General features: G+C 45.5%; 1 protein-coding gene across 1 annotated transcript in view; it reads right to left on the minus strand.

The window, feature by feature from the left end:
* The window catches only part of SLC17A6 (solute carrier family 17 member 6), a 30719-nt gene extending 20000 nt beyond the window's left edge, over positions 1 to 10719 (minus strand). Inside the window, exons 1-3 of the mRNA XM_071417110.1 lie at positions 10142 to 10719; positions 6985 to 7237; positions 5953 to 6071 (exon numbers count right to left, since the gene is read on the minus strand). Of these exons, the coding sequence (XP_071273211.1) occupies positions 5953 to 6071; positions 6985 to 7237; positions 10142 to 10227 (458 nt within the window). The 5' untranslated portion in view covers positions 10228 to 10719. The remainder of the gene's footprint in view (positions 1 to 5952; positions 6072 to 6984; positions 7238 to 10141) is intronic.
* Positions 10720 to 11450: the final 731 nt, after the last annotated feature.

An 11450-nucleotide genomic window follows, 5' to 3' on the forward strand; every position in this document is an offset into this window, starting at 1 on the left:
TCATCTCCTTGACTGCAAACTGTGAGTAGCCACTCATTTGGAAGACTCACACTACCTGTATTGATTTTTTTAAATTATATACCTATCATCTCACTTGTTCATTTCCTTTGTAACCTAAATACTCCTGATAATATTTGTCTTAGTCTAGTTGTCTTTTTCAGTCTGTAATCACTCTGAGAACCCTGTGGTAATCACATATCCTCTGAACAGAGAGAGACAAAGCTGTCCCAGGATTTTCCTGGGAAGCTGGGAGAAAGCTCAGGGAAAGAAATTAAAAAAAAAAATTATCTCTGTTTCTGTAATTGTTGTTTATAGATATGATTCTCTGGTGGTGTTCACAGGGGTCCCAGGATGAGGGAAGAGATGAGAATTTTGACTCCATGTTTCAGAAGGCTGATTTATTATTTTATTATATATATTATATTAAAAGAAAATGATATACTAAAACTATACTAAAGAAAGAGAAAGGAGACATCAGAAAGCTAGAAAGGAATGGAATGATAATAAAGTCTTGTGACTGACCAGAGTCCCAACACAGCTGGACCTGTGATTGGTCATCAAGTAGAAACAACTCACTGGAGTTGTTGGACCAATCACAGATGCACCTGTTGCATTCCACAGCAGCAAATAATATTATTGTTTTTCTTTTCCTCTGGGGCCTCTCAGCTTCTCAGGAGAAAAAATCCTGGCAAAAGAATTTTTCATGAAATATGTCTGTGACGTGGTTCTCCAGAGTGTGCTACTCATAGCTCACCAATAGTGTGAGAGAAGATTCCTAAAGGCCAATCAGGTCTTAGGTCCACCATTGTTTCTATAAGAACTGTAGATTTTAATAATAAAGAGCCTTTTCATGCCTCCTGATGATGGAGTCTCTGTGTCACCTTTGGCTGTCCCAATACCCCTTTGGTGATAATAACCCTGCCTCTGTTAACTTTTACTTATGTTTATATTTCAAATTAACTAAGTGGAACTGAAGCCATTGTGGGGAGACACTGTTTAGCTGTTCTGTGGCACCTACAGTCATTCTGACTGGTACAGGCTCTTTCCTGATGACTCTGTTGACCCATCTCCTGTAAACATCTCCCTGTGGAATGCTCACCCTGACAATTGATGTTTTCCTAGATGATAGACAGAATGCAGTGTTCTGTTCTGATTTGGGCCTTTAATTTGCATAAAACAGCACAGGGATAACAAAACTGGGATTGTGCCATGAATATTGGAGTGGTAGATGAACTCAGACACCCAAAAAACCAGAGACAATAATCTGCCCTTGCCATTAGAGATGAACACTTGTTCCCTAGGCTGAACGTGCTTCATAGGACAATTGCTGAAAACTGAACTTCTTTAAAAACAGTCTGTGGCCAGAAGCCATAGTAGAACAGCTTTATTTGGCTTTCTTAAATCAAGATAAAGCAGGTTATTTTCATTCCTATGTGTGTATGGGAGGAGGGGGATGTGTCTCTGTGCTCCTCACACTAAATCCTATTATGAGCCCTTCATGAAGCATTAATATGTAAGAGCCGACCTCCCGCCATCTAATCCAGTTTAATAAGGGCTTGGATACATTATTAATTTTTGTCACACATCTGAGGCCCCCTTTTATCAAGCACAACCCCCACCCAAATCCCTTGTTGCATCATTAAATTGTGAAAACAGCTTCATCACTCACGACAGAAAAATGGAAGGTCCCTGAACCATATGGCAGAGGGAGCAGCAGCACCAGCACCACTTTCCCCAGTGCCCTTCTTGGACACTCTGGGACTCAAAGGAGCCTGCAATGCAGCAGGGTGACAGAAGCATCCTGGGGGCTTTTTGTGCAATTTTGGCTCCTTTGCCTGGGAACAGATGAGCCCCACAGCAGTGCCAGGGTCAGAGAGCAGCTCAGCCCGCAGGATTTGGGGCTGGATGTGAAAGGTGGGGTTGGCAAGCGCAGCTCTGGGGGTTCCCTCACAAGGCAAGGTCAGCTCGAGTCCTCAGAAGTTCAGAAGTTGGCACTTGTTTAATCAGCCACTAATCCCCTGCTCGTGCTGTGAATTAATCATTGTTTGCAAGTCAGAAAACACACAATATGCCTGCCTGCTGAAAGAATGGAACAGTTTCTCTTTTTAAAATAGGGAAATGTAAAGATGTGGACTTCTGGACATCTTTCTACTTGTATTTCTAAAACAATACCTTACCTTAAATGTTTATGCTTGTTGTAATTAAGGCAGAGTTAGGGAGATTCTGATTCCACTGACATGCCAATGACAGTTTCAGGGGAAATCTGTGGGACTCTGAGACAAGATGCACTGACAGTTGTCTGAAATATCATTCATTTTATTCATACAAATAATCCTATCAGATTACTTGCTGGGAAGAAGGACTTAGCCTTTAATAACACGAGGAATGGCACTTGAGAAACAAAGATTAATTTGAAGTGAAATGTTAATTTGCATAATTTCATTCAGATTAGAATGACAATGATTAAGAGTTCAGCATAGATGAGAGATAATTACATTGTGGAGAAATGCAGTATAGTCATGTAGTTACATTTTTTAATGTGAATGCTGCCAGGATTTGAGATTTGACAGATAATAGGAAATATATGTCATTACCACAGGTGATTTTAATTTTTAAAAATTGGCATTCTATTCTGCCCTTTGGGTCTCTGTGTCAGAATGTTCTCATGTTTGACTACACACAAATGAGCTAAAATGGTTACTCAGCTTCATTGTATAAAAAATACCCTGTGATTATTGCAGATTTACTTTCGAAAAAATGCTTGGCACATACAGTCAAAACTGATATTTCTATTTTAAATTTGTAACTGCATCGGGAATTAATTCTCTATTGCATAACCTAACAATGCCCTATTAATTTCAAAGAATCTTTCCTGATTTACAGCAAATCTTTAAACAGTTCACTTAGGAAATCAGTGAGGAAATACTGCCACAGCATTTCAGTACTGCTCTTGGTAGGGCAAGGGGTTTGTTATAGATTTCCAACATAAAGGATATTTAAAGGGTGGATCAGAAATTTAAAATATAATGATAGTCAAATTATCTTGAGATGAGGTGATAAAACTGAGCACAGTTTCACACCTTCCCATATGTGTGTGACAGCACAGCAGATAATTTATTCACAGACAGCTGCAATAGCATGAATGTGAAATAGGGAATATTAATTTCAATTTATTAAATTTCTAGATTATAAACAAAACATGTGCTTACTTATGGGACCATGTAGCCTAAAATTCACTGTAGCAACAGCCCTCAACACTTGTTTATCCCTTATATTTTGCTTATTTATCCCTCTACTGCAAACATTTCACAATAGCTAAAACATAACTTCCGTTATAGGAATTTCAAACCCAATGAAAAAGACTACAACAGAATTTCTCTGGTCGGGCCAGTGGTGGGTAGTCACTATTGTTACTATTTAGGCTTTTTTCATTTGCATGGCTGTCAATTGCTGATTCTTGTCATTCCTTTCCAGAGGACTAAAGCATACACTTATACCAAGCAATTCTTCCAGTGGAATTATTATGTATACTTCCAATCAGATTACCTCCTAGTAATCTTTTTATATACATGTATCCTGAATGCATAGTTCTTGCTGTTTTTTTCACTAAGCATCTCTTTATACTGTCATTTTTGAAGCAATTAAAGATCTCTAAAGCAATCTCTAATTTTTCAACACCCATGCTACTACTGTATACTGTTTCTACTGTGGATCTGTCTAAAAGCTATTTATCTTGAGGAGGCCATTTTTGCTTTAGCCACACTCTCTCCTTCCTCTCAGTCTCAAGCACACATGAGCCATTTTAAAGGCAATTGCAGATCTCTAAAGCAATCTCTAATTTTCCCACACCCATACTGATACGAATGTGTCCAAATTACCCACAAACATCCAAGGCCAACATCACTGACTTAAACACACTCATTGCACTAAGTAAAGAAAAATAAACATTCTGGGATGGCACTGATTACTTTAGTAGAGTCATGTTGGAAGCTTGTGATGTGTTTCTATTCCCACATGGCCCAAGATCCCACTCAGTGAGGCTCCTTTTCAGAGGGGTCCCTCCCTCCCTGATGTTACCTTGCACTCAAGTGTCATCTATTGAACAGAATTCAGTCAACCAAAGGTTTAATATATCATCTGAACAACTGGATCCTTTGGGACCCACAAGTTTATCAGCACTTCTGCTTATTCCCCAAATGATGGAATGTGAAGACCACAGCAAGTATCAGCAATATCATGATGGAATCTGAATTTTGAGAGGTTCATAAACTCTAGATGATCAGACAATCATCAGTCTCCCAACGTGAAAAACATCACTAGTCCAGTTACAGTCACTGACTTGGCTGTGGAAAACACAAAAAGAAGGGAAGGTTCCATCACCCCACGTGGGGCAGACACCCCGGGCAACCTGGGCTCCCCTCAGGATATCTGGGCAGTGAGATGCCTGGGAATGATAAAATACACCCGAATCATGGATGCTTCCACAGGAATAATACCTAACTAGATAAAATACACCTACCTTAACTGGAGTAGTCCTCAGTTACTGTCATAAATGTAAATGTTTGTGAAGAAGAGAAAAATCTGATTCGATATGACAACTTGTGTGCTTCTGCTACTGACTTTTCCTGGCAGTGTCCCCACCATTGTCTTGCAAATCTCTGTAGTTGCATCACTTTACATCTGAATTGGTTCAAATGGGTGTTCTGGTGGTGTTTGGGGGAATGAAGACAGCTTTGATTCTCTGGGTCAGATTCTGCAGCCTTTACTCAACCAAAACTCCAATTAATCCTGAGTAGTTACAGACTGTGTAAAGATGCGAAAATGATTAAAGGAGGAAAAAAAGGTAAATAACCCTTTAAATGGCTGTTAATGGCTATTTGGGAAAGCCTTTTAGATTTCTGAACCATTATCTTGTAAACAGAAAGACAATGGACACCCCAGTTTAAAAATTATATGTTTTGATTTATTTGTTTTTAAGGGTAGGATATTGGTGTTTGCTCAGTTACAGAGCATCTCTGTGTTTGTAAATACTCGTTTCTACTGTAGATCTGTCTAAAAGCTATTTATTTATTTATTTAGGAGAGCATGTTTTGCTTTAGCCACACTCTCTCCTTCCTCTCAGTCTCAAGCACACCCAAACCATCCTGTTCACCAGGCTGAGCCTCTCTGCCCATGCAGCCTACCCTTCATGCTGCGCACCCCCGAGAAGAGCTAAGGCTGAATACGGCTGAGTTTAGCACCCATTTGCACTTAGTGCCGTGCTGGTTTGAAGAGTGGCACTAGGACCTTTGCTGCTTCTGCAAACGATGAGCCCGTGGCATTAAGCAGGGATGTGAAAGCCTCATGTGTCTCGAATACTCAGTGGATCTAATTAACAGGTAGACTCGCACCCTGGGTGCTTGAAAAAATGCCAGACACCATAGAAACGAGTCCTTAAGTCCCCGGACCATCTGCACTTTCTTTTCATTGTGGAAGTCTCATTTAAGCATGTTTTTCGACCATTCTAAATTCATTTATGCTTTAATGAAAAACTCCCACTGACGGTTTTCCTTTTCATTAAAACAAAAATCATAAAATTCTTTAATTCAGTCACAGGAGGAAAAAAAAACCCAACAAAAAACCTCTCAAGCTTTGATGAAATAATGAATCTTTGAATTTGCCTCTGAACACGTGTTGTTTGAATATCGCTGCCACAACCTCCTTAAGTGACCGTCTAAAGGAAAAGGAAACCAGCATGAGAATATCCCCCGCAAAGCCGGGGGGCTGCTGGAAGGAGCACTGAGCAATATTGATGAAATGTGAAGCATGACACCATCACAGAGGAGCTCCCGGATGGCTTGCAGGCTGCCCTTCCCTCCCTGAGCGGGGTTAAATTGGGGTGCAGGGGAGCCCCGGCTGCGCGGGCTCAGCCCCTCTCGCATCCCTTTAGGCACTGTTTTTAGTTGCTGTTACCTGTTCGCTGCCAGCCGGGATGAGATGTACCCTCCGGGGATCTGCGTGATGATGTACCCCCAGAAAAAAGAGCCGTGGATCATGCCGACCGTTTCAGGATCCCAGTTAAACTTCGCTTTCTTCCATTGCAAGGCAGCGGGACAGAAGGAGAGAAAGACAAGAGGAAGCTGTAATTGTGCCCCTCGGGAGCTTTCACCCGCAGCGCCATCCAAGGTGTCCCAGTGCCCCGTGCCAGGTCAGCAAACAAACCCAGAACAGCGATGGAACCAGCACTGCCCGTGCCTCCGGGGACACCGGAGGGGCCCGTGAGCCCCGAGCCGCTCGGATGGGCTCGGATGGGCACGGCTGGGCTCGGATGGGCACGGATGGGCACGGATGGGCTCGGATGGGCTCGGATGGGCACGGCTGGGCTCGGATGGGCACGGCTGGGCTCGGATGGGCACGGATGGGCTCGGATGGGCACGGCCCGCACTCACCTCCTGCCAGCCCTGCGGGGCTCGTCTGAGGGGTTTGGGTGTTTAAGACTCATCCGCGTTTGCCGCATCTTTCTCACCGCTCTTTAACTCGCTTTAAACCGGCTCTGGTCATTTAACGCCTTTTGAGAAAGCCAATTCGCCCCGGTGTTTTCAAACATTCCTGCTAAACCTCCCCGCCTCCTTTACGAAGAGATGCACCCGCTAACAGCCCCTTATTCGATGCCCTCCTTCTCCCATCCCCTACGTTTATTTTAGGAGATATCTGCGGTTTTCAAGGCTGTGTGGGACAGGCACGGCGTGGGGCGAATTGTTCGCACAATAATAGCACAAACTGGGGCTAGGAACTGAAATGGAAAAGCGGGAATAATCGGTAGAAATTGTTTCTGCGTCAGGAACGGGATTTCCGTCCTTGGAGGGGCAGCGGCAGGAGGAGGGACCGGGGCTCAGGTGGGGAAATGCCGCGGAACCACCCAGAGCCCGTCCCCACCTGTGCTCAGGTGCTGGACTGCGAGTTGTACTGGGGAGGACGTGGGATTGACGAGGGAAAAGTCCCCACCTCTTTTATAATTTTTCCTCCTCGGTGTATGGTGCTGTTATTGACCATATCCACGATGGCCACTCCCAAGTTACAGCGGATCCCGAAGGAAATGCAGAATCCCAGTCCGCTCATGATGGCAATGATGTACCTCCGGGGCAGCCCGAAGCACGTACAGTCGCACAGCGGGGCTTTCTTTTCGGGCACTTCCATGGGCTTCCCATCTTCCGTCAGCTCGATGGTGTCCCCGGGCTTCTGCCTCTTCTCTAGGACTCTGCCCGACACAAGAAGGGAAAGTCAAGGCCCGGCCGCCTGAAGGCACAACAATTTCGGGGAGCTGCAGGCTTAAAATTCACCGTTCCCCTCGCTCCTCTGGCTTGGAGATTGATTCGAGGATTTATTCCTCGCTTCCCATTCACCTTCAACTGTTCTTTAGCAATGACCTGTGGGAGTGAGGATTAGTCATCCCCAGCTCCCCCCAGCCCTCCGCAGCAGCCCAGGGAGGAGCTCTGGCTGGGAATTGCTCATCTATCATTAAAGACTTCTGCTGAAATATGTAGGGCGCACCAAGCAGACATCATCTGTAACCACTGCAGAGGCGCCATGTTGGGCAGCCAGAGGCACAGACACAGAAAAAGGAGGTTTTGTTGCCTCCTGGAGGTTTTATTGCCTCCTCGCTGTGCTAGAAACGCCAAGGGGGTGATCTCGGGGCGCACCTCGCTCCAGGTCTGCGAACAAAAGAAATGTTAAGAGAGAAAGACGGGAGGGAGGAGCGAGGAGGAGAGGGCGATGTTGCTGTTTACTTTACATTTGCAAAATGGCTGTCAGTGAAAAAAAACCCAGCAGGACCGAGAGCTGGCATGGCCGGAGGAGGCTTCCCCAAAGATCTGCGCGCTGGGAGCGTGTGAGCGCTCCGCAGGCTTGACCTTCCCAGAGCAGCTGTAAGCACCATCGCCTTGCCCTCACTCCCTCGGTTTTACTGGGAAACGGTGTCTCCTAGAGAACGATCTGAAGGAATCTGAAGGTTGTTTGCAGCTGTTTCCAATCAGCTGGAAAATACCACGAAAGGTGATTTAGAACATTCAGATTTTTTTTTTTTTAATCTTTTTAAATGCTGGGTCGGTAGCAAGAAAAACCGGGTTTATAGAGCAAGTATCCCATATTGAATCCCTTAATCTTCTTCTGAAATCACGGAGATATTAAAAACCAGAAAAGCTAACCAATTTTATCGTCTTGAGAAGCAATTACGTGACACTCTGGACTCTACAACCGCTGCCTCCCAACTCTGCTGTAGAAGCGTTTTCCCACTCGAAGGAGCATTTCTTTCACGTTAACTCATCCGGCTGATAGGGCAGTAACAATTACCAGAATAAGGCTTAAAAGGTTATCCGTGTTCGGGAGAAAATACAGGGATTTTCTCCATAAACTACTCAGCTGAAATTCTCCTGATTTTTCTTTTTTGGGCGTGTTATTTCCATGCTTAAAGATCGCGGCATTAAGAAATGTGTTAAAGTTGTGAATAAAATAAACTACCGTGGGTTTCTGTTCAAAATTCGTTCGTATGGATAAAGAGTAGGAGTGTTTTCTCCCTGAATGGGCGTCTTGTCTTCGGAAATAGGCTGGAAATCAATGTGTAAGAGGCAATAAAATGGTTTAGATTCTAAGAAAAATAAACAAAGTACTTAATTGCCGCGAGCTGACAAAGATTAGCAAATCACGCGTTTATTAGTCGAGGTGTGAATTCAAACGGAGTTTTGCTGGAAAATACAAACACCGTTTCTCCATTATTCACTGTACAAGTAGTAGGGATAATAGTTTTATTTAAATTTCGTAGACTCTATAAGAACGAAAAAAAGGTGTATTTCCTAAATTATATTTTAAGCAGTTATTCTGGATTATCCTTTTTTATTATTATTAATTTTCAACTATTGAAAATGACTTAAATGTAAACCAAAAACCGTAGGAAATTAATTGCATTGTTGATGACTTTAATTTTGCTTCTGGCTTTTCTCAATGGTACACTTCCTATGAAAATGGAAGCCTTAATTTTGTCTATATCACTTCACTGATATGTCCCCTTCCCTTAAAATGGCAGCAGAAGTTGTGACTCATGCTGTGAAACAGCCTGGTGTCTGTGCCCAGCACTGCCGCATAGATATGGAAAAAAGATTTTTACGTGACCTACCCTGGGCAGACAAATCCGCAGTTACCTTATAGCTGCAATTCGGAAAAAAAAAAACCCTAAACCAAAAAACCAAACAAACGTAAAAAACCAAAACTAAAACAAAACAAAACAAAAAACTCAAACAAACAACCAAAAACCGAACCAAACTAACCAAACACCCCAAGCCAAATATTTCGGGGTCATTTCTAGCAGACGGAACAATCGAAAATTGTTGGAATTTCACAGACTATTCTCAAACGTTGTGGAGGTCACTAAAGTCATCAGATTGGATGGAGAACGATGTGTGAACTTTAGTGCATGCACTTCATAGGCATGCAAGAATCTAGGTTTATTTATCTGTGTGCACAAGGCACAGATAGAAGTGTTCTTTACACACATAAATATAGAGAAGTGATGCTTTTGAGTTTAGCAATCGCAGCTGTATATAATTTATAGGACAAGCAGATGCTTCTAAAGGCAGATGGATAAATAATTAAACACATTCCTCTATATGTTTCAGCTTCAGGAGAAAAAAAAATCGTTCGGATATCAATTATTTATACATCTCCATGTTTTCCTTCATCCGACGAGGAATTACACAAAGGACAAGACTAATTAAAACCAAAATTTAAAAAAAATATATTTGTTAAGGGCAGGAGGCAAGATCCTGTGGGTGCATTGGGAAATTAAGATGGAACAAAAATACAGGTTGCTGCTCTCTCCTGATTAGGATTTCAAGATGGGATCCCGTTTTTGTGGAAGAAAGGTGGGGTAATCTTTTGCTGCATCTTTACTGACACCATCTACGAGTCAGATAGGGAAGTTACGAGGGTGCCATATTGAGCAGCTTCAGCACTAGTTTCCAGGATCTAGATTCTATCCAGCTGAAGCAGAACAGCTCCCAGCCCTGCCACCGCTAACCTCAAAGCATTCCACCTCCTGCAGCAACGGGCGCTTACGGAAAGCTTCCCATTTTTCTGGGAAGTAGAATCCTGTAAGAGATATCGCTCTTACCTGTAGAGTTGACCAAGGGATTTTCCAGCAAAATTCTTCAATCCCTCCTTGCCGGGAGTCAAAATCCTTTGTTTTACCGACTCCATTCCTTTGGGGATGCTCGCCGGATAATGCTCTGCTCTGGATACGGCACCGCTACGAGCAACGATGGTTCATATTGGTTTAACCTCTTAACTTTTCGTCCTCATTCAATGGCTATCGGTTCACCTGCGGCTAAAGGCAGAGCGAGAGGAGAGTGCGCGTGTGTGTGTGTGAGTGAGCGAGGTGGAGACGGCGTGCGGAGCCGGGGGGGAGGGCGAGGAGCGCGCCTGTGTGCGGCAGCGACAGGGGCGGCGGGGAGGGCGCGCTGCGGGCGGCCCCGGGGCTTCCGCCGGCGCGGAGCTGCCGGGCACGGTCACAAACTCTCCTGGGCCTGGCAGGGCTCGGCAGCGGCGGCGGGAGGCAGAGCCATGCCCGGCACGGAGCGTTCCGAGGCGGTGCGGGCGCTGCGCGTCTCTGGCGGGGGCGGGGTGCGCTCGCCGCCCTGGGCAGGCGCTGCCAACTCCCCGGAGCCGCGGCCGAGCTGCGCCGAGCCGAGCTGAGCCGCGGCGTGCCCGCTGCCCCCTCCCTCCCTCCGTCTGTCCGTCTGTCCGTCTGTCCCTCCGTCCGCCTGTCCGTCCGCGCAGCGCTGCCTCCGGCGCGGCCGCGGCTCCGCTATGCCCGGGCGCTCCGGCCCTTCAGCACCGCGGACAGCGCCGCGCCCGCCCCGCTCCGCGTTCAGCTCCACGTACAGCCCCGAGTACAGCTCCACGTACAGCCCCGCGTACAGCCCCGAGTACAGCGCGGTGCTCCGCGTACAGCCCCGCGTACAGCCCCGAGTACAGCCCCGCGTACAGCCCCGAGTACAGCTCCACGTACAGCCCCGCGTTCAGCTCCACGTACAGCTCCGAGTACAGCCCCGAGTACAGCGCGGTGCTCCGCGTACAGCCCCGAGTACAGCCCCTCGTACAGCCCCGCTGCCCTCGGGCAGCGCGGGGCGCAGGCAGAACGAGGCCTTGCGCAGGCAGCCCCGCTCCTGGGCCCGGCGGGCTCTGCCGCAATAAAGCTGCTGTGGTGCCATAAACAGATAACACCCGCTGTCTGCTTAGACAGATACAGGTTTATACTGGTGTATAGGTGTAGGTTTCTATAGGTATAGAGGTACAGGTTTATATATTGGTATAGGTTTATGTAGGTCCAGGTTTATATGGGTATAGATATAGCTTTATATAGGTATAGGTCTATATAGATATAAGTATAGGTTTATATGGCTATATAGGTACAGGTATAG

This window comes from Agelaius tricolor, unplaced genomic scaffold (assembly GCF_023055355.1).
Source record: "Agelaius tricolor isolate 1412-34295 unplaced genomic scaffold, bAgeTri1.0.p SCAF_67, whole genome shotgun sequence".
NCBI lineage: Eukaryota > Metazoa > Chordata > Aves > Passeriformes > Icteridae > Agelaius > Agelaius tricolor.